This window comes from Nycticebus coucang, chromosome 22 (assembly GCF_027406575.1).
Source record: "Nycticebus coucang isolate mNycCou1 chromosome 22, mNycCou1.pri, whole genome shotgun sequence".
In the NCBI taxonomy this organism is placed as follows: Eukaryota; Metazoa; Chordata; class Mammalia; order Primates; family Lorisidae; genus Nycticebus; species Nycticebus coucang.
Genome location: NC_069801.1, coordinates 56502958 through 56527720, shown reverse-complemented (window position 1 = coordinate 56527720; position 24763 = coordinate 56502958). Strand labels below are relative to the sequence as shown.

General features: G+C 40.8%; 1 protein-coding gene across 11 annotated transcripts in view; it reads right to left on the bottom strand.

Moving 5' to 3' along the window:
* The window catches only part of FGGY (FGGY carbohydrate kinase domain containing), a 433138-nt gene that overhangs the window by 261808 nt on the left and 146567 nt on the right, over window positions 1–24763 (bottom strand). For all 11 annotated transcript variants that reach the window (XM_053575373.1, XM_053575374.1, XM_053575375.1 and 8 more), the window contains one exon: window positions 1728–1843. In XM_053575373.1, coding sequence (XP_053431348.1) covers window positions 1728–1843 — 116 coding nt within the window. The remainder of the gene's footprint in view (window positions 1–1727; window positions 1844–24763) is intronic.

The following is a 24763-nucleotide window of genomic DNA, read 5'->3' as shown; positions in this document are numbered from 1 at the left end:
AGGTGGATAAAAAGAGAAGAAAGATGTAAAAATAATCAGAAAATCAGAGTTGGACCCAAGTTTCCAAAGATGGTGCTAAAACTCAATAAATATCATTACAGCTTTTAAAAGCAAAAATTGCCAGCCATCCAGTACCAACCATCTTGAACATGAATTCATCCACTTAAATTAATCAAGTAATTTAGCTATGAAAATATGTCATGCTCCACGCTACTATTGGCAATACAAAGGTAAATAAAGGAAAATTCTTATGCTAAGGAGCTCACAGTCTAGTGTGGGATCAAGACACATTAAACAGATAATCAGTATGTACTACAATAAAGTGATTTTCAATGTACCATGGGACTACTCAGTACAAAACAAGCAACTTTTTGGGGGGATATATAAATTTTAAAAATAACTTAAACAATTAAGTAATTGAAACTGAAATGTGTACTCCCATAACACTAGGTCCTTCTAGGCCCCCCAGTGCGACGGTTCAATCTGGACTTATTTACTGGTTCTGTGCATAGCTGGACAAGTCAGCAATCTGATTCTCACCTGTAAACAGAGTAACGGTGCTTTTTTTTAAAATTAAATCATAGCTGTGTACATTAATGCAATCATGGGGTACCATGCACTGGTTTCATATACAATTTGAAATATTTTCATCAAACTGGTTAACAGAGCCTTCGTGGCATTTTCTTAAGTTATTGTGTTAAGACATTCATATTCTACATTTAGTAAGTTTCACATGTATCTTTGTAAGATACACCGTAGGTGTGATCCCACCAATTACCCTCCCTCCACTCATCCTCCCTGCTCCCCTTTCCTCCCTCTCCCCCTTCCCCATATTCTTAGGTTATAATTGGGTTATAGCTTTCATATGAAAGCCATAAATTAGTTTCATAATAGGGCTGAGTATATTGGATACTTTTTCTTCCATTCTTGAGATACTTTACTAAGAAGAATATGTTCTAGCTCCACCCATGTAAACATGAAAGAGGTAAAGTCTCCATCTTTCTTTAAGGCTGCATAATATTCCATGGTGTACATAGACCAGTAACGGTGCTTTTGTTGGTAGCTGGGAGAACGACAGGAAACAAGGCAGGTGAAACACATAAGAGTGGCGGTTCTCAGCCTGGGGATCGCGACCCACAGAAACTATATTAAAGGGTCGTGGTATTAGGAAGGTTGAGAACCACTGACATAGAGAAACGTGCTTGGCATACAGAAGGCCAGACTTACCACCTGGTCATCTCCATGTAAAGCCGGGAGCATGGGGCCCTAAGGCCTGGGTCAGGGACCCCTGGCTCATGCTCCAGTTTGTCTTGCTTCTAATTCTCCTCATTTTGATCTTTTCGGTTTTATCCTTTCTTGACCATAGCCTTGCCTGGCCCCATGATCCTGATTCACAAAACTGTTTTTCTTGTACTGACTGGAAACAGCCCTTCAGTACACTATTCTCGACTGCTCCATCTTCTTCAGCCTAACCCGACTTCTGATTCTGTACGTTACTGCAGATTTTCATAGCACATGTCTCTGTTCAGTTCATGTCCGTCCTACAGCAAGGGCCTACGCGTCATACTGACTTCTCTCTCCTAGGAAAACAGAGCTGTATTCCCATACAGTAATGCATACAAAAACAAGAAACAAAAATACAAACAACGATAACAAAAAAAACCTCTCGCTGGCATCTTCACAAGTACATACATATGCCCGGTCTTATGACTTTTTTATTCTTTTACCTATTTTGTTGTAATTATCTGCAACAATGTCTTCCAAACCAACTGTCTTCCAGAAACTGTCATCCCAGCCTTCCTCTGCTGAGTAGGTCCACTTGCACACCAAGGAGCAGAGAGACCTATGAAAACGGGAGACAGGAAGAACCATAACATGAGCTAGGCTTTCTTCACATTCTGCCAAACACCTGACCAGACAGCTGCAGTCGTGCAGGAGAAGTCAAATAAACCAACACAGACAATACATATCCCTATTAGGATTTCAAAAATCTCCATATATATACCTGTACCATATATATATATTACATATTATATATATTTATAAATATATATTATATATAATATATTAAATATATTATATATTATATATTAATATATTAAATATAAATAAATATATACTATATTATATATATTTATATATATTATATATATATTTTATATATATTAGGTATATTTTTGAAATCCCTATTAGGATTTCAAAAATCTCCATATATATACCTGTACCATATATATATATATACCTGTTGATTATGGACAGAACCTTTTTTCAGTGTCGAAAATCTCAGCCTTTTATTTGGATCCTGATAAAGCTGTATACTGTATATAAGAATACTTGTATTTATATCTCTATTTAGGTGATATTTGTGAGACGATCAGAAATCCTAACACTAATAACACTGAACTAAATATCAAATTTTAGATACAATATTGGCAGTGGTAGCTGTGGTGGTACGCACCTGCAGTTCCAGGAGGCTGAGGCAGGAGGATTGCCTAAAGCCCAGGAGTTTGAGGCTAGCCAGGAAATATCATAAGATCCTACTCCTTAAAAAGAGGTAGAGAGGGGATTTCTCATCACTCAGAGATCCATACTGAAAATTTTAAGGATGAAATGACAGGGTATTTAGGATTTGCTTCAAGATAATATGAGAAGCTGAAATGAACGGCTAATCTGGTGGCTGGGGCAGGATTAGCCGAGGATTGCTGTTGGCTGGTCGGCTCAGTTAGGAGTTCAGGGTGACCATTACACTACTCTATCTTCTTTTTTACATGTTCGAAATGCTCTCTAATAAAAGAGCTTTAAAAAAGTGCCAGATATAAACAGTGACTGATGTGGTCCTTCTAGTCTAAAGCAATAGTGGGTTTAGACTTGAATGCTGGAAGGTATTTTTGTTTCCAGCTTCATTTCTCCTCAATTCAGCCTTAATAATCTACATTCCAATAATAAAAAAATTATTTGAAGTTCTCTGGAAAAGTCATGTTTTTAGGCCAGTCTCAGTGACTCACTCCCAGCACTCTGGGAGGCTGAGGCGAGTGGATTGCTTGAGCTCAGGAGTTCCAGACCAGCCTGAGCCAGAACAAGACTCCGTCTCTACTCAAAATAGAAACAGGGGTATGTGGCAGGTACCTGTAGTCCCAGCTACTCAGGAGGCTAAGGCAGGAGGCTGGCTTGAGCCCAAGAGCTTAGTTTACTGTGAGCTAAGATGATGCCGCAGCACTCAGGCCAGGAGGACAGAGTGAGACTGTCTTAAAAAAAAAAAAAAAAAAAAAAAAAATTTAAAAAAAAAGTCACATTTTTATACACTTCTGTGCCTTTGGCCTGCTCCTCCCAGGGTAGGGAAATTGGAAAAACTCTTGCGAGCTTCCTGACTCTTCTAACTCAAACTCTTCCCTCGGCCCAGGCTGAGACTCTAGTTCTGGGGTAGGCACCCCTCTGATGCCCAGGACAGGAAGTGTGCCTTCTAGCACAGCCCTTACCAAGCTGAGCAATTAGCTGCTTCTTTATACGTCTTCCTGACAGTCCTATTGCCTTCTGATTGTTCACCATGCTGTAACCTGGGAAAACGTTACGAAATAAAATCTGCCACATCAATCTCTGATTTATAAACTCCGTTGGAACAAAACCAGCCCTGCTCATCTTTGCATCACCAGTATCTCATCCTCACTCGGAATATGTCACACCACAGTGAAGACCGATAGAATGGAAGCCTTAAAGAATGAAGATGCTTTGTCCACCTCCTCACAGGTAAAGGGTCAACCGGGAGCTCATACGGTTTTAAAGCTAGCCCAAATCGACTCACAGATGCAACAGTCTGGGTGTACCCTACATGTTTACTCATCACCTCGCACACATAACAAATGTCCCATGTTCTGCTACTATACTCCTACAACGAGGCTGGGCCCTGGGGAGCCAGCGGTATGCAAAAGACTTGACCCTCTCCTGTGACACATGCTAAGAGTTTAACAGAGGAGACAGAAATTGATCAAACCACCGCAACTAAAATCATAGACCAGCAGATAAGCATAAAATGCTCCGAAGGAAGTAGGGGGAAGAATGAAGCCTTCAGCAGAACCTGATGTAATCTGGGGAGAGTGGGGGGAAATATCCAGGAGGGCCCCATGGAGGAGGTGGTATTGAGTAAAGCCCAAATGTCTTCTGAAAGCCAATAAATGTCATCCATCGTTAATGATTCCTTAGATAAGGTACAGATGGCAGAACACATTGAGCTGTGCTAAGTGGTACAAATACAGAGGCTGTCAAAAGTTGGCACACACATTTTAAGGAAAGGAGAAAACTGTTCAGTTTGTCATATTCAAGTCACGTTAGCCTGCTGCAATTAAGAGGTATTCAACGTCACCGGCAGTCATTGTTTGTTACCAGTATATATTGAGTATTACAATGTTAATACAGTGTTTTCCTTTCTTCAAGTCTGCATACATTCGGGGGGCACCCTCTGCATACAGTGGTCACCCAGTAGAAACTTAATGTACTGGTGGATATTATGCCCCTCACTGAAGCCAGGTTTTTTTAATATATGGAGAAGGTGGCCACCTGTGCAATATGTTCTGAAAAGGTGGCCGTGCACCCAATGGTGAAATTCTTCCAGTACAATGTCTGAAATGACGACTTTTGCATTTGCTCTGACAGCTCCCTAGAAAGAGAAATACCGTGAAAAAGACAGTGTGGAGAAACTGTTTCCAATGATCCAGCTGCACTGGACAACTCAATCCGAATGCCCCAATCCTATATGCAGGCTGCTATTCCTCTTCCTTCCTTCCACTTTCATTGATTATTGCTCCTTTTACTCCAAGTCACCCTTAAGGTCCAGTTCCAATGTCATCTCTGTGCCAGTTTCCCTGCTACCTTCAAGCCAAACTCAGGCTCTCTCCTTTCCAATTTGGAAAGACCACACTGTAGTTTTTAACAGCTGAGGTAGCCTGAGCTCCTGGCCACAGTCTCCATCCCTCCACATGTCCATGACCTTGGCTGTGTAGCTGTGAGTGCCCCACACCCTCCTCCTCTTACTTCCAGTGCAGTGGGCAGGGCCTCCTCTCCAACCTCTAGACTTTGGATTTCATCACCTACTGAAAACCAGAAATTACTGCACACCCGCTCCTAGTCTAGGCCTCAAGAGATTTTATGTGTCTCTGCTTATTCTCTTGAACCTCTGGCACTGCAGGGAACAGATGACCCTGGGATACCTCGTGGGTGCCATGAGGTGGGTAAGAGCTACTTGGAGAAGAACAGTGAAGCCCCAACTGGGCAGACACCCCCAGGTTGTCTTGGATCAACCTGGGTCAGGCAACACAGACCCCAGTGGGGGAGCCAAGTAAATGGTGACTGCATCAGTTGCAGAGCACTTGCTGTGCTCTGTGACAGAGTGAGTTAAATGACTCAGCACTTCACACTAAGTTATTCCAGGTAGATTTCTTTCCCTCATAAAGGAAGGGATGGAGATGTCTTAGTCTTCACAGGCAGAGAACGTGCTCAGAGCGAAGACGAGGCAGGAAATTTTATGGCTACACTTGACTTTGGCAACTCCATCCTCCGTCAGGATTATTCAGACTCCATAAGGGTCCTATTCATTTGGGTCTCAGTAAATCAAACTGGTGAATAACATGAATGAGCTTTTAAGCAACAGAACTGACAAAGTTTAGAGAGTACATATGAGGCCACAGGTTCTCCAGAACTCCCAGGAGAGAAAGTACAGGACCTCATTTTGTTAGTGGGTAAAAGCAAGATATTAACAGCAGAACAAAGGGTTTGCCTCCCCCAGAAGCCTCTATTCAGACAAATGTTTTGCCACTACCCCCACTCCCATTCCCTACCCTCCCACCCCGAGTTTCAGTGGACAATTTGACCTCCCCCCCCACAGCTGTTCACCTTCAGGCAAGCTGCACCTACAATTATGCCACACTGCCTCTCCACCCTTGCATTGTAGGACTAGAATTAGAGATGGGGCCTTAGAGAGCCAGAGGCTGCACTGCAGGCTGACCCCAAGGTCAACAGCCTTAAAGCGATGCTGCCCCTGCCCAGGCCACTCTAAGAGAGAAGGGCCACTCGCTGCTGGCCTGTTGGTTCACTGCTAGCCAGAATGCCAGGGCAGAAACTCCCATGCCCTTCATTGCTTTCAGATTTGTTAATCCCACATAGACTCTGAAAATCTTTGCGAAGTCAATAACCAAGAGTAGACAAAACAGAAACAATAACTAATTTGGGGGGACCAGTTCACCTGAAGGAAGATGATGTAGAACATCTGTAAGAGGCAAGTCCCACCAAAGTAGAAATTATGTTGTAATGGGTTATAGCTTTCATGTGAAAACCATAAATTAGCTTCATAGTAGGGCTGAGTACATTGGATCCTTTTTCTTCCATTCTTGGGATACTTTACTAAGAAGAATATGTTCCAGCTCCATCCATGTAACATGAAAGAGGTAAAGTCTCCATCTTTCTTTAAGGCTGTATAATATTCCATGGTGTACACTATTGTATACCACAATTTATTAATCCATTCGTGGACTGATGGGCACTTGGGCTTTTTCCATGACTTAGCAATTATGAATAGGGCTGCAATAAACATTCTGGTGCAAATATCTTTGTTGTGATGTGATTTTTGGTCTTCTGGGTAAATGCCTAGTAGAGGAATTACAGGATTGAATGGCAGATCTATTTTTAGATCTCTAAGTGTTCTCCATACATCTTTCCAAAAGGAATGTATTAATTTGCATTCCCACCCGCAGTGTAGAAGTGTTCCCTTTTCTCCACATCCACGCAACAACCTAAGAATAGGGGGAAGGGGGAAAGGGAGTTGAGGGAGGGGGCAGGTGGACAGAGGGAGAGGGATTGGTGGGATTACACCTGCAGTGCATCTTACAAGGGTATATGTGAAACTTAGTAAATGTGGAATGTAAATGTCTTAGCACAATAACTAAGAAAATGCCAGGAAGGCTATGTTAACCAGTGTGATGAAAATGTGTCAAACGGTCTATGAAACTAGTGTATGGTGCCCCAAGATCGCATTAATGTACACAGCTGTGATTTAATAAAAAAAAAAAAAAACATAGTAGAAATTATGAAAACACTGGAACGAAACATCACAAATGAAAACAGTGAGAAGTCAGAAAAATGTAAGACTTTTCAGAACTACAGGCACTGACTTTCAAGTTTAAATTTAAAACTTCCAAAGAACTAAAAGACCATGGGTACTAATGAAAATGAAATTAACACTCTGAAGACCAAGTGAATGGAATATTTAGAAGTAGCAAGGAAACACACAGAGCCAGAAATAATGATGGAAGAGACAAGAGGCTTAGAGGGCAGACCCAGCACAGCCTCGCATGAGAATAACAGGAATTCCAGAAAAAAATTAAGAGAGAGAGACACACACAGAGAGAGAGATGGAGAGAAAGACAAAGAAAAGCAGGGGTGAGAGAAATGGTGCAATTAAATGAATATAGGGCTAGATATTTTCCTAAACCGAGCTGAAGTAAGACTTAAGCCTGAAGATTAAAAGTCTCATTAAGTCCAGGAACTGAATCCAGGAAAGACTTGAATTTCAAGAGTATACAGAACATTATACAAGCTTTCAGACTGAAAGCCTAAGTTATTAATACTTACAAAGGCAAGGGATTCAGACCAGCTAAAGGCATTCTCATCTATAACTTTGGAATGTAACAGACATTGGAATAATGTACAGACTTAAAAGAAAAACTGATCCAAGAATCCTACACCCAGACAAAACATGATTCAGCTGTCAGGGAAAAAAGAAAAATATTTTCAACGTGAAAGGATTCAAAAAGTAAACTCCCATCACACTCTCTGAGAACAGTCCCTGAAAAAGAATGCAACTAGGTAACGGGACGTGGTGGTGGAAGTCAAAGGCTGGAGAAGGAGCGGACACTGACATTCTCTCTCGTGTGTGTGTGCACGCATATGTACAAACATGCTCGCGTATACACACAAACACATACAGACACATAAACGCACACGTATTTAAATTAAATCTAAATTGATATGGTCACAGGAATTTGTAATATTCCGTTTTCTCAGAACACAACAGGCATGCTATACTACACAACAAAAGCCTCGTGAAAATGTTATGTAAGTAAAACCTCAGAGTCAAAGGCCAGAGAAGGTGTCCACAGGAAAAGCGCCTTGGCGTACATACATGTGTTTAGACAGAACGTAATTTTAGTGTTGGTTGTAAGGAACAAGAATGTAAACACTGGTGGAGACAAAGCTTAGGAGAACTCTTTGAAATAACAAGGGATAAAAGAGAACAAAGTAAAAATTAAGTCAGTGAAACCGAGCTGAATCAAACAAAATCTTTAAAGCAGGTGGAGAGGAAAAGGAGGGGGTGATGTCTATATAAAGGGAAAATAAGATAGACAACATAAATTATTTCAGGATTACATCAAATTTGAATGGGCTGATTCTCCAAAGATAAAAATAAACTCATTATAAAAAATGAAGCTGTATCTTGTTCACAATTCGTATTTTTTAATGTGATAAAATTTTCTTTTTAAGGAGCTCCACAAAGAAATAATAAATACAAATACAACATTTTAAATGATAATATAAATATCAAGGTACAAGATAAGATCCAAAATATCAAAGAAGACAAAGAACATTTCTCAATGACCAAAATGCTCGATCCCAAAAGAAAACGAACACTGATAACATTTTGCAAATGAAACAACATAGTGAGAAATACACAAAACAGGAGCTCCGGGAAATGAAAGCAAAGCGCTCAGGAAAAGACAATTCCATTTAAAGATTTCACTTCCAGAATCTGAAGAAACATGTAAACTGTAAGAATAATAATAAATATTATTATTACTACCGAGGACTTAGGTAGCATAAATATAATCAACAAATTTAATTCTATCTATTTATACAAGAAGAGGGAGAAGTAGGGTTATTTATAAAATAAGCAGAGATTACGTGGGTTAAGCGCGGGTTAAGTATTTAGAGAGAAATTTAGTTTTAAAGGCTTTTATTGGAAAAGAAGGATGCCTGAGAATTAATAACATAACCAGCCAATGAAGGAAATTATGAAAAATAGTAATAGATTATACTAAAAGAAAGATTAAAAAGGAGTAATAAAGATAAAAAGATATGTAAGAGTAAAATGCCGACATAAAATTCAAGGAATCAACGGAGCCCAAAGATGGTTCTATAAAATGACAAATGGAAGTAAAAACTTCTCACAAAAGTAAGAAAAAAGAAGAAAAGGTAAAAAATAACAAATACCATAAATAAAAAGAGGTCACAGCTATAGATAAAGGAGACATTAATAGGAAAAAAAGGATAATATGAACCAACATTGTAGTAATAATCTAAAAATGTAGATGATATAGAATTTAGACAATGTGCTAGAAAAACAGAATTTACCAAAACGGGCCCAAGAAATCTTAATAAACTCACTACCATTTTAAAAAGTAAATCAGTAAAAATCATCTCTGAAATAAACCTTCGAGTACAAATGGCTGTACTAGAAAGTTCTAACAAATGTTCAAGGAACAGATCACTGCAAAGTATTCCAGAATCTTCAAGTAGAAGGAAATTCCCCACATTCCTTAAGAAGGTAGGGTTAACATGTTCTAGCAACCAACCAAATGTAGCAGGAGAAACAAAAACCCAGGCCACTCTCACAATGTGATAGTGAGCCAAAATTCTAAATATAAGACACAACTGAATTTAATTTTTAAGATGTGAAAAAAATACACATCATGAGAGAATGATCAACTTATATTAATATTAAAGAACATAAACATTAAATATAAATATATTAATGTTGAAGAAAATAAAATATCTGATGATGTTAAACACCACATCAAGATAAAAACTCTTACTCAAGTAGGAATAGAAGCTTCTGCTTACTCCCATTTTACCTTCCTGTGCTAAATAACTAGAAAAGCAAAAAAGATGTGTTAAATAACCACTGAGCTACCAGCGCCAAACCGAAACATAGACATTTTTGACAAACAGAAGTTGAGAGTATTTATTTTCAAGAAAGCTGTCTATTGAGAAATGATAAAGTTCTTCAGAGAAGAGAAAATGGACAATACCAGAATTGGGAAATATGTAAGTATATACATGAGACATAAATTTTTCATTTTTAAATTTACTTGAAAACATTGACTTTAAGTCTTTGTCTTTAAAAGATCCAACTGAGAAAAAACTCCCATGTACTTTGGGGTTTATAATACATGTACAAACAAAACATATAACAATAATAGTACAAATAGAATGAAAGTATATAATCAAGAATAAAATTAGTTTAAGGCAGACTATAGTAAGTTAAAGATACATACTATAAATCCTAGAGAAATTGGTTTAAAAAAAGACCAACTTTGGAGATAAAGTGGAATACTAAAAATAATAATAATAATAATAATAAGTAATCTGGAAAAGATAGGAAAAGGAAAAACTTACATAGAATATAAGGAAAAGATAAAACAAATAGTAAGATGAAAGATTAAAACACAACCATTAAATGTAAGTAGATTAAAAACTTCCACTATAAAGGCAGAGAGCGTAAGGGTGGGTAAAAATAAATATAATACTCAACTATATGCTGTCAAAAGAAACATTTTATATATAAAAACATAGAATATATTAAAATGTAAAAGAGGACAAAAAAGATGTTCCGTGTAAATATTATTCATACAAAAGCTGATTGGCTATATTAGACAATCAGACAAAGTCAACTTCAGAATAAGAAATGTTATCGGGGATAAAGAGGTACGTTATATAATGATAAAAAGGTCAATTAACCAAGAAAACTCCTGAGTGATAAAAGAAATCACAATTTTTAGAATGCCAATGTAAACTCAGATTAGATGTTTTTCCCCCTCTGATTCCTAGAAATAGCAAACACGCAACGTAAACACTACATAAAATCTAAGATTCATGACAGCATCGCAGAATGCAATCACCTAAAGTTGCCCTTGTTTCCGACGTACGTTTGCCTGAAATTCAGTGGTCTCACAGCTCATACTGACCAAAGGAGCTGGCAGATTATAAAACTGTGGTTGGCTGCATTTCATACTGTTTTAAGTACAAGTATGTACGAGCGAGAAGGACCAGCAGACACCAAAGGATTGACTTCATTATCATAAAAGAATGTCATTATTTTTTGAATTCTGGCCTCCAGGGAATTTCAGTCTGGCAACAACCTCCCTGAGCAAGAACCTTATCTGCCTTGCTCATCATATTATCCCAGCCCCAAGCACAGTGCTACTCTGGCAAGTTTTGAGAGCTCAATGCACCGTTTATTGAGTGAATGATAAAAACCCTCAAATCTCAGTTATAGAAGGAGGCTTTCACGTTCCTAGACCTCTAGTCACTTCTGTGTGTCCAGGTCCTAGAAGAGAGAGAAGTTAAATTCCTTGAGGATCTGGAGCTGCGGCATCAGAACGCTGGGTGTACCGCACTGCCCATCCACCTCAGCCAAACAAGGAAAGCCTTTTGAAAATGCATTTTATGCTCATGTGTGTAATCCTAGCACTCTGGGAGGCTGAGGCAGAAAGATCACTTGAACTCAGGAGTTCAAGACCAACCTGAGGAAGAGCGAGAGCCTGACCCCGTCTCTACTAAAAAGTGGAGGGCACCTGTAGTCCCAGCTATTTGGGAGGCTGAGGCTGGAGGATTGCTTGAGCCTAAGAGTTTGAGGTTGCTGTGAGCTATGATGCCACAGCACTCTACTCGGGGTGACAGAGTGAGACTCTGTCTCAAAAAAAAAAAGGCACAAAGAAAATGCATTTTGCCTACCTCACGTTCCTCCCACCACCTACTTCCCAAGACATAAAAACATGCCAAATCTCTAACAGATCTTTTTTCCTATTTCAAAAAATTCAAAAACAAACAAACAAACAAAAAGGCTTCCAGTTAAAAAACACCAGATTGACTGCATGTTGATCTCTGCTCCCTTTAAAATCCCAATAAAGTGGCTGCATGTACGTACTCCTAAAAGGCGAAGAACCAGGATGGGAAAGACAACAGGATAGATGGTGACAGCGTCACAAGTATCAGAGCAGAAGACACAGATGGGGGAGTGAAGACTCCCTCTGTAGACCCGGGAGAGAGAAACCCTAAGAGCTAGGAGGAAACTCAGGTGCAAAACGATTACCCCACAGAGACCCAGGAAGGTTCAGGAGCATCTCGTAAAAGTGGGTCCAAAAACAGTAGGCTGGTTCAAAGTCTGGGAAGTAAGTGGACCCCATGTGACTTCACTGTGAGCAACAGGGTTACCTCCCCTCCCACAGCTGGGAGACCACGACTAAGGCTCACCCGCAGAGACAGTGGGGTACCAAGTCCAAGTGTGGGTCGGGGCACCTGGACAAAAACAGAGTAAGTCAGAGTTGGCTTTGTTGCAGGCCAGCCCTCAAGCTCCTTTCCCCACAGCTACCAGAGCTCTGGCCGCCAGGTTTGCACCCTGAAGATTCATTTTGGGGGAATCTGATCAGACAAAAGGAAAGATGTAAGGCTGAGTGCGAGAGCAGCAGACGCACAAAGAACGGCCCAGCCAGGGCCCTCCAGCCTTAGGAGGATTAACAGACGGCAATGCAAGTAAAGCTCATTTTTGACGATAAGTAAATGGTAACTGCTACCATTATCATCACCTTTATTTTTAAAAAATACATTTGATCAAAGAACATTTACTGGGGGCCCATTAGGCACAGATCTGAGTTTTCTCAAGCAGGCAGGAGGCTTCAGGCTCTGAAAGAAACAGAGGGAAAGGGTCACTGAGCTCTTAGATCCAAAGACCACAGGGCAGCTTCTCCAAGAACAAGGAGAACATTCCACTCTGCCCTCACTCAGAGTGAGGCTCGCGTCAAAAGCACAGGCCAGCTGATTTCCACAGGCCTGATCATTCTCACGTATGTCTCCACCAAGATTTTATAAAAACGACGTTGGCCCTGTTGCATTATTTATATGCCGTTCACGGTATTGACACCGCCAGGCCCCCACTTTCAAGGGAAACCTTTTGTTCTCTGCTTGGGGAAGGCAGAGCCTGGAAAGCCTCAACCGAGCAAGCTAGTGAGAACTGAAAGCAGGGATAAATTACCACGATATTCCTGACTACAGCCTTTGGTATATCACAGGCCTTGGATGGTTCTCTTCTAACCCATGCAACAGCCTGATTGACCAGCCCTGAAGATACAGCTCACAGGGAGGTTTAATGACGAGGACTGGACTGCTAATTGTATCAACAAAGAGACCCAGAGCGCCGTGTTTCTGAAGAAATACCATTGCCCCGTTTGGAGCCGCTTCTGTGAAAGAGCTGTCAGGTCTCAGGCCTGTTACTATTGGCTCTGTACTTCATCAAGACTTGCTGACAGGCCTGTGACACAGATGGAAATAATATATGCAATGATGCAACACAGGGCGATATTACACTGCCTTTTTAGTTAGACTTGCCGATAACATGGTTCAAATGTGACCGTGACAATATGGGGAGCATGAAAGGGCTGAATAAATAATCGAGTGGAGGGAATTTTCCCAGGCCCCCAAAAGAAAGAAAGTCTAAGAATCAGAGAACAAAAGATCCTGAAGTCTCCACCAAAATATTGCAAGATCTTGGGGAAGCCCCGGCATTCATGGATTTAGATTTGCCCACTGAAAAAATAAAGACGCTACTAATTACAGGCAAGATGAGAGAAGGTGGTGGAATGAAGAAGGAAAGGCAAGAAAACAAGTGACACGCAGCTGAGTCCCTGAGTGACACATCAGGTGTGGTGCATGGGAGTTCCTGACTGTCACAATCAACATGCGAGGACACTACCAGGATCCCAATTTGATGGAAAGGGACACTGAAGCTCAGAGGGCTCAGTCACTGGAGGTCATACCATAGGAAGGAGCAGGGCCTAAGTTCAAACCCTGTCCAGGACAATTCAAAGTCTATACTTGTGGCTGGGCACAGTGGCTCATGCCTGTAATCCTATCAGCCAGGGAGGCCGAGGCAGGTGGATTGCCTGAGCTCAAGAGTTCAAGACCAGCCTGAGCAAGAGGCTCAGTCTGTACTAAAATCTAGCTGGGTATTGTGGCAGATGCCAGTAGTCCCATGTACTCAGGAGGCTGAGGCAAGAGGATTGATTGAACCCAGGAGTTGGAGGTTGATGTGAGCTAGGACAATGCCACAGCACTCTACCCAGGGTAAGAGTGAGATTCTGTCTCAAAAAAAAAGTCTACACTCATTGACTGCAGGCTGACTCAGCCCCACTCATAAAAAGATACTTACAGAACACTGCAAAGGCCAGGTAGGCCAAGGAAAAGAGTGTAATAGTTTTAAGGTATTTGATATTTCTGTGTTTATCTTATGCAATTCTTTTTTTTTTTTTTCTTTTTGGCCGGGGCTGGGCTTGAACCCGCCACCTCCGGCATATGGGACCAGCGCCCTACCCGTTGAGCCACACAGACAAAGATCTCCAGCAACACAGAGCTGGAGGGAGCAAGGAAGTAGCTGCCTTAGGCTTCCTGCGAGATGTTCTGGTAGAACGAGGTGTTCAGGGGATACACAGGGACAAAAATGAAATGCTCCCTTGAGACACGAAAATGAAGTTTGCTTTCGGGAGAGCAGCTGTGAATGAACCCAAAATGAGTAAGAGTAAAATATCAAAAAAAAAATATTTTAAGAAAAAGAAAGAAAATGAAAAGGAAGAAAGAATGACTTCCAGGGCACTTGCGCACAGTAACCAGACTGAACCAGGCAATAAAACAGCTTAAGAAAGAACGCATCGGTCAGATGAATGAGCAGCCCGCAAGGCAGCAGAGGAAGATGAGGGAGAAGTAGAAACAGAGGCGAGTGCCGGGAGAGAGGGAAGAGCATTCAGGAAGAACGGCGTGTGCAGATGGGAGGCAGCACGGCCAGACACATGCCCGGGGCAGCCTCTCGGTGCAAACCTCTGCAGCCAAGTGTCTCCCCCAGGAAGGAGCAAGAGGGTCCTTCACTTCCTCCCTTCACCCCGCCACAAATATTCGCTCAGCTCTGAGGATGTACCAGGCACAGGTGGATACTGTCTCTTCCCTCATGGAGCTTAGTTAGAGTCTAGCAAAAAAGGCCAGTCCACGAAAGGCTCACTCAAATATCTACGCAGTACCATGAAGGCTAAGTATAAAGAAGAAACATTGCAGGGTGTCTGTAGAGTGTATGACGTCAAAGGACACGTGGAAAGATAAGAATCCAAACCCTGCATTAGATTCCTAATTAAGAGGGAAGATGTACAGGGTCCTGGTTTTCCATGGAGTGTCTGTCCCCTCTTCCATTTTCAATGGCACACTCTGGGGACTAAAGGCCATTAAAACGGGGCTGCCTTGTGATGGAAACATCTTCAAGACCCCCACCCCTCGATGTGTTCCTACCTTTCCCAGCTCCTTCTACACCTGTTGGGTCCCTGACTCAATAATTTCAGGCTTATTCTGAGTTCTTGGACCTGGGACTTAATCCCAGCCTTCTGGCTCTGGCCATCTGAAAACTCAGGTCTACCCCCTAGTTCTTCCACAGCCCTTGGTTTCAAGGTCCCACAGTCTGGCGCTGGCTTCCTCTGCAAGGTCTACCCTCATATGTTTATGAGGTTAGGGATACCAAGCCCTATTCCCAATCACAGCTATGCCCCAGAGTAACTCAGAAGGGACTGGGGACATACACACCTATCTGAGCCTGGCTCAGAAAAGAAAAGCTTTCCCAGACATTTTCCAAGCTTAAATAATCCAATATTAAAATAAGTCTTCCAGTACCAAGCCATTTTGACCTATCTTATTACAGGATAACACACCATGTATCCTAAGGACAGAGAGTGTTGTCTACAATCCTTATCTTCCAACAATCCTCAATCCTACTGGTCTTTCCTACTTTCCATTCATTGAGTACTGACCTGATCCAAGTTATCTAAAGGGTGCAAAGTCATAAGCCTGCAATCCAATGCTACAGACACAAGAAATATGTGGAAAATAGCAAAGCTATTCTAAAGCAATGAGTTGGGGATGGGGAACAAGGAGAAGGAAGCTACCAGATGAAACGGTCATTCGAGGCTGCTCTGCCCTGAAGAGATAACGTAAGATCCCTGGTGAAAAAGGAGGCAGATGAAATGTTTTTGTTCCTGCCAAGTGGCCCAGTGCATCTCAATTCTGTTTGGTTATTAGGCCGCTTTACGATTTATTGCTGGTCTCGGGAGCATCCAACAAACATCCATGAAGATCATTCTTCAATGTAAACAACCACATGAATAAATTATAAAACATGTTTTCTTGACAAGCTATGATTATCTATCTCTACAAATTCTCTTAGTAATAACGACCGTACGTCTAGCAGAACATCTAGCATACTGTAGGCACTCAACAAATATTCTTGACTTTGATCTTTTATGAGACATTTTTAAGAGGTATTTAAAGGCATGGTCATTTCCCTCATGCTAAACATCCCAAACTACTCTCTCTGGTTTTGCTCAGTGATAGCATCTGCAGGTATTTGATACTTCCAACCCCTGAGAATATGCAACAGATCTTATGATTCTTGTTTTCTTATTCTATCATTCTAAAAATGGTCTTACTCGTCTCTGAAGGTGCAAGAACAGAATTGGAAGCACTCTTCCCCACCCTGACCTCCCTTTGTCAGGACTCACTGGGGCCCAGGCGCCTGAGGTTTCCCTCATGACAACAGGCATAGCATGTGATACCCTCAGCCAGGTCAAGGAGCTGCCCACTTACTCATCTCTCGGAGCTGACAATTTTAACATAGAATAGTATCTCTTTGACACAAATGGGAGAGGACCAGAAGATGACTTTCCAAACTGGGCAAGAGACTAAATCACTAAAATAAGTTGGCGATGAATAAGCATAGACTTGAAGGTTTCCTAGCTTTCAAGATGCCTTGTCTCTAAGAAAGGAAGGAAAAGAAAGAAATAGGATAAGGAAATGGAAACAAATGGAAAAGAAAACAAACAGAAAAATGGCCTTAAAACTATATTCTCAATGTTCTTTGGGGATCAAGATCCAGAAAATGGCAGAAATAAATAACACATGAGCTCTTTAGGAGGAAGGAACTTCCAGACTCGCCATCAAGGTCAAAAACATGGCAATTTTGTGACTTAGCCACACATCCCTCCTGTTTCAAGGGATTAACAGTCTGTGAGGGGAGGAGAGCACCTTAAGATGTCCACGCAGTAGGGGTGGGGCTGGGGTTGAATCCCAAACAATCAGCTTCAGAGGCCACGACTTTGACAACTATGCAAACTGCCCCTAGAAACACATCCTCTGAGTGGTTGGTGAATTTCATAGGTGAAATATAAGCTAGTTAAAAGAAACCACAGAGGATAAGAGATGAGGGCAATTCTACCTGGAAATACAAAGGAAGCTTCGCTTAGAAGTAGAGTAGGTTTGGGGAGGAGAGCAAGATGGCGGCCAAGTAACAGCTTCCTTGCATCTGGGCACCGTTAGTCCGGGGAGATAGGACTCCAGGCATCTCTGGCTGGTGGAACCTGCCTATCATCACCCCTGTGAGGATACAGAGAGTCAGCAAGAGACTTCTGGACGCCAAGAGGAGGACTAAAACAGTGGAAAACTGGCAAGTGGTCACATGTGTTCAATCGGTCTAAACCCGCCTGCAACTGTAAGTTCAGTAGCAGCGAGACTGCAAACCAGAAAGGCCTTACCTGTGAACTGTTTGGTGTCTTTGGACTTGGCACTCAGTTGTGCTGCCTTGGGGAGAGCCTGGGCGGGAGTGCGGAGAAGTTTGGCCATTGTCTAGGGCCCCAGTCTGAGCCGCTGAGCCAGACAGAGTTAATAGTGTTTGGCTGTGGGCCACAGGGAGCCATTGTGAGCCATCTGCCCCAGCAAGCTCCGCCCTCAGAGTCGCAGAGCTAGAATCGGGTGGGAGCTGGTAACCCAGCACCAAGTAGCCTAAGGGTGGGGTCTGAGCCACCTTGCAGCCCTAACCCTCAGGGGCCGAGTGAGACCGGTTTTGGCACACTGGGTAAGTGGATAGCCACTTCAGCAGTGATTCCAGCAACAAGCACTTTCCTGGGAAGGCTTCTGCTCAGCAAGTTTACAACTTCAAAGTGCCTTTTAAGTGGGCTGAAGAGAGATGTAGGGTGTCTACCTGCTGGGTTTGAGAAATCATCAGCCTCCAGTCGTATCAGAACTGTGATTAACATCTCATAGCCCAGAAGACCACGTGTTGCCCAGACAATATTCAACGACATATACATACTACTTTGTTTTTGGTTGTGTTTTTTTTTGTTTGTTTGTTCGTTTGTTTGGTTTTTGTTTATTTTAATGTTGTTGTTCATGTTCTGTTTTTTAATTTCAACCTTTTCCGTACAGATCTTTTTTCTTTCTCAATTTTTCTAGTTTAATTACAATTTCCAATTGCTGCTTTTTTAATAACTAGAACTTCATTTTTGCTACTGTTTCTACTGCTATTATTTGGTTTTTCACCCAATTTGATCCCGTAAAGTTTTCTGTTTGCTTGTTTTGGTTTAATTTATAGCATTTTTGTCTTTCCTCTCTACTTGGTGGAGGTGGGTACTGTGTCTGATCAGGTTAGCAAAGAGCTGCTAACCTCAAGGGAACCACCCAACTGGGCACCCCCAGAAGGTGTTTTTTTTTTTTTTAAGGTTGTATCAAAGTACCCTACTGTACACCTATATTGCTCTGTCTCCCTATTTCTGTGCCTCTCTTCTTTTTGTCAATATTCCTGTTACTCATCCCCTCTCCTTTCTCTATTTTTTTTTTTCTTTTCACTCGGTCCTCCTTTCTTTCATCCCTTTCTTGCTCTTCAACCTTCTCACCCTTTTGGTCCTGTACCAAAAAGACTCATCTAACCCTTAGTACACAGGCACGAGAACCTAAAGAGCAAGAGGAAGTGAAAGGAAAATTAGGGCAAGGAAACAGATAAAAGAAATCACTCATGAGGAAGAATCAGCAGAAAACTCCAGGCAACATGAAGAACCAGTCCAGAACAACTCCGCCAAAGGACCATGAGGGAGCTACTTTACACTTATAAAGAAATGTTAGGAATGACAGAAAGGGAATTTAGAATACACATGATGAAAACAATGAAAGAAATGATGGAAACAACGAAGGAAACTGCTAATCAAGTGGAAAATAACCAAAAGGAAATCCAAAAACAGAATCAAATAAGAGATGAACGATATGAAGAATATAAAAAGAATATAGCAGGGCTGAAGGAACTGAAACAGTCAATTAGGGAACTTAAAGATGCAATGGAAAGTATCAGCAACAGGTTAGACGATGCAGAAGAAAGAATTTCAGAGGTAGAAGACAAAGTCCTTGAGATAACTCAGATAGTAAAAGAGGCAGAGAAGAAGAGAGAGAAAGCAGAACGTTCACTGTCAGAATTATGGGACTTTATGAAGCGTTCCAACATACGACTTATAGGAATCCCAGAAGGGGAACAAGAATGCCCCAGAGGAATGGAAGCCATACTACAGAATATTATAAAAGAAAATTTCCCAAATATCACCAAAGATTCTGACACACTGCTCTCAGAGGCATATCGGACCCCAGGTCGCCTCAACTCTAACCCAGCTTCTCCAAGACACATTGTGATGAACCTGTCCAAAGTCAAGACAAAAGAAAAGATTCTGCAAGCTGCCAGGAGTAAGCGCCAGTTGACCTACAGGGGCAAATCCATCAGAGTGAACGCAGACTTCTCTAATGAAACTTTCCAAGCAAGAAGACAATGGTCATCTACCTTTAATCTACTTAAACAGAACAATTTCCAGCCCAGAATTCTGTACCCTGCTAAGCTAAGCTTCAAAATTGACGGAGAAATCAAATCATTTACGGATATACAAACATTAAGGAAATTCGCCACAACAAGACCAGCTCTACAGGAAATACTTCAACCTGTTCTGCACACTGACCACCACAATGGATCAGTAGCAAAGTAAGAACTCAGAAATTAAAGGACAGAACCTAACCTCCACACTGATGCAAAAGATAAAACTAAGCAATGGATCTCACCAAATAAGATGAATAGAATGCTACCACACTTATCAATTATCTCAATAAATGTTAATGGCTTGAATTCCCCACTGAAGAGACGTAGATTGGTTGACTGGATTAAAAAACACAAGCCATCCATTTGCTGTCTGCAAGAAACACACCTGGCTTCAAAAGACAAATTAAAGTTCCGAATCAAGGGTTGGAAGACAATTTTTCAGGCAAATGGCATTCAGAAGAAAAGAGGAGTTGCAATCTTATTTTCAGATTCATGTGGATTTAAAGCAACTAAAGTCAAAAAAGACAAAGATGGTCACTTTGTATTGGTCAAAGGAAAAATACAACAAGAAGATGTTTCAACTCTAAGTATTTATGCACCGAATTTAAATGCTCCCAGATTCTTGAAACAGACCTTACTCAGTCTGAGCAATATGATATCTGATAATACCATAAATAACAAGGGACTTTAACACTCCTCTTACAGAGCTGGAAAGATCCTCTAAACAGAAATTAAACAGAGATATAAGAGATTTAAATGAGACCCTAGAACAACTGTGCTTGATAGACGCATATAGAACATTCCATCCCAAAGATAAAGAATATACATTCTTCTCATCACCCCATGGAACATTCTCCACAATTGATCATATCCTGGGACACAAAACAAATATCAACAGAATCAAAAGAATTGAAATTTTACCTTGTATCTTCTCAGACCATAAGGCACTAAAGGTGGAACTCAACTCTAACAAAAACGCTCGACCCCACACGAAGGCATGGAAATTAAACAATCTTCTGTTGAATAACAGATGGGTGCAGGAAGAAATAAAACAGGAAATCATTAACTTCCTTGAGCATAACAACAATGAAGACACAAGCTACCAAAACCTGTGGGATACTGCAAAAGCAGTTTTGAGAGGAAAATTCATCGCTTTAGATGCCTACATTCGAAAAACAGAAAGAGAGCGCATCAACAATCTCACAAGCCATCTTATGGAATTGGAAAAAGAAGAACAATCTAAGCCACACTCAGCAGAAGAAAAGAAATCTCCAAAGTCAAATCAGAGATCAATGAAATTGAAAACAAAAGAATCATTCAGAAAATTAATGAAACAAGGAGTTGGTTTTTTGAAAAACTTAATAAAATAGATAAACCATTGGCCAGACTAACGAGAAATAGAAAAGTAAAATCTCTAGTAACCTCAATCAGAAATGATAAAGGGGAAATAACAACTGATCCCACAGAGATACAAGAGATCATCTCTGAATACTACCAGAAACTCTATGCCCAGAAATTTGACAATGTGAAGGAAATGGATCAATATTTGGAATCACAGCCTCTCCCTAGACTTAGCCAGAAAGAAATAGAGCTCCTGAACAGACCAATTTCAAGCATTGAGATCAAAGAAACAATAAAAAAGCTTCCAACCAAAAAATGCCCTGGTCCAGATGGTTTCACACCAGAATTCTATCAAACCTTCAAGGAAGAGCTTATTCCTGTACTGCAGAAATTATTCCAAAAAATTGAGGAAGAAGGAATCTTCCCCAACACGTTCTATGAAGCAAACATCACCCTGATACCAAAACCAGGAAAAGACCCAAACAAAAAGGAGAATTTCAGACCAATCTCACTCATGAATATAGATGCAAAAATTCTCAACAAAATCCTAGCCAATAGATTACAGCTTATCATCAAAAAAGTCATTCATCATGATCAAGTAGGCTTCATCCCAGGGATGCAAGGCTGGTTTAACATACGCAAGTCCATAAACGTTATCCACCATATTAACAGAGGCAAGAATAAAGATCACATGATCCTCTCAATAGATGCAGAAAAAGCATTTGATAAAATCCAGCATCCTTTTCTAATTAGAACACTGAAGAGTATAGGCATAGGTGGCACATTTCTAAAACTGATTGAAGCTATCTATGACAAACCCACAGCTAGTATTTTACTGAATGGAGTAAAACTGAAAGCTTTTCCTCTTAGAACTGGAACCAGACAAGGTTGTCCTCTGTCACCTTTACTATTCAACACGGTGCTGGAAGTTCTAGACAATACAATTAGGCAAGACAAGGAAATAAAGGGAATCCAAATGCAAGCAGAGGAGGTCAAACTCTCCCTCTTTGCTGACGACATGATCTTATACTTAGAGAACCCCAAAAGACTCAACCACAAGATTCCTAGAAGTCATCAAAAAATACAGTAATGTTTCAGGATATAAAATCAATGTCCACAAGTCAGTAGCCTTTGTATACACCAAGAACAGTCAAGATGAGAAGCTAATTAAGGACACAATTCCCTTCACCATAGTTTCAAAGAAAATGAAATACCTAGGAATATACCTAACAAAGGAGGTGAAGGACCTCTATAAAGAAAATTATGAAATCCTCAGAAAGGAAATAGCAGAGGATATTAACAAATGGAGGAACATACCATGCTCATGGATGGGAAGAATCAACATTGTTAAAATGTCTATACTTCCCAAAGCAATCTACCTATTCAATGCCATTCCTATCAAAATACCAACACCGTACTTTCAAGATTTGGAGAAAATGATTCTGCGTTTTGTATGGAACCGGAAAAAACCCCGTATAGCTAAGGCAGTTCTTAGTAATAAAAATAAAGCTGGGGCATCAGCATACCATACTTTAGTCTGTACTACAAAGCCATAGTGGTCAAGACAGCATGGTACTGGCACAAAAACAGAGACATAGACACTTGGAATCGAATTGAAAACCAAGAAATGAAACTAACATCTTACAACTACCTAATCTTCGATAAACCAAACAAGAACATACCTTGGGGGAAAGACTCCCTATTCAATAAATGGTGTTGGGAGAACTGGATGTCTACATGTAAAAGACTGAAACTGGACCCACACCTTTCCCCACTCACAAAAATTGATTCAAGATGGATAAAGGACTTAAATTTAAGGCATGAAACAATAAAATTCCTCAAAGAAAGCATAGGAAAAACACTGGAAGATATTGGCCTGGGGAAAGACTTCATGAAGGAGACTGCCATGGCAATTGCAACAACAACAAAAATAAACAAATGGGACTTCATTAAACTGAAAAGCTTCTGTACAGCTAAGGATACAATAACCAAAGCAAAGAGACAACCTACACAATGGGAGAGGATATTTGCATATTTTCAATCAGACAAAAGCTTGATAACTAGGATCTATAGAGAACTCAAATTAATCCACATGAAAAAAGCCAACAATCCCGTATATCAATGGGCAAGAGACATGAATAGAACCTTCTCTAAAGATGACAGATGAATGGCTAACCAACACATGAAAAAATGTTCATCATCTCTATATATTAGAGAAATGCAAATCAAAACAACCCTGAGATATCATCTAACCCCAGTCAGAATGGCCCACATCACAAAATCTCAAAACTTCAGATGCTGGCATGGATGTGGAGAGAAGGGAACACTTTTACACTGCTGGTGGGACTGCAAACTAGTACAACCTTTCTGGAAGGAAGTATGGAGAAACCTCAAAGCACTCAAGCTAGACCTCCCATTTGATCCTGCAATCCCATTACTGGGCATCTACTCAGAAGGAAAAAAATCCTTTTATCATAAGGACACTTGTACTAGACTGTTTATTGCAGCTCAATTTACAATCGCCAAAACGTGGAAACAGCCTAAATGCTCACCAACCCAGAAATGGATTAACAAACTGTGGTATATGTATACCATGGAATACTATTCAGCTATTAAAAAAATGGAGACTTTACATCCTTCATATTAACCTGGATGGAAGTGGAAGACATTATTCTTAGTAAAGCATCACAAGAATGGAGAAGCATGAATCCTATGTACTCAATTTTGATATGAGGACAATTAATGACAATTTAGGTTATGGGTGGGGGAGGAAAAGCAGAAAGAGGGACGGAGGGAGGGGGGGTGGGGCCTTGGTGTGTGTCACACTTTATGGGGACAAGACATGATTGCAAGAGGGACATTACCTAACAATTGCAATCAATGTAATCTGGCTTATTGTACCCTCAATGAATTCCCAACAATAAAAAAAAAATAATAATAATAATTAAAAAAAAAAAAAAAAAGAAGTAGGGTAGGTTTGGGATCAGCCACGGTACTGCCATGATTCATTAGCAAGGAAGATATCCTCCCTCCATTTTCTTCCTCTGTTAAAGAAGGTGATAATAGTACTCATCTCAGAAATTCCTTATAAGATTAAATGGTCTGTTAATTCACTTAGCACATGCCTAACACAAAATAGCTAATTTTGTTCTCTTTGTTTTTATCAGCGTCAACATCATTGTCTCATAGCTACTTCTGAGAAAGGAAAGTCCAGTGAAAAAGAAATGCTCAAATGAATACTCCCCTTAAGACACTGCTCAGACACGACAGAGCCTGGGGACGGGTTCTCAGCTCCAATTGGATGAGCATTACCTGAACAAATGAAATAATGACGTAGGCAACCCAGCTCAACCTTGGTCCACCCAACATAAAATTGAGTTGAAATCAAACTCTTGGTTTATATCTTGAACTTGCAAGGCACTCTTGGGCCCAACCAGGCCTTCTCTGCACAGTCAGAGACAAAGCAACTCAGAATACTCTATCCCTGGAGTAATTCCTTAATTGCCAAACACATTTTTTCCTAGTGCTACCCGTGACCCTGCAGAGATTCAGAGGTGAATAGCGGGTCTCCTCCCTGGAGTAGCTCAGAGGTGGAAGGAAAGGTACACACACAGGGGAAAGAGAGAAAGTGTTAGAAGAAGGTTTGCAGCATGGGAGGTATATGAAAAACAGCTG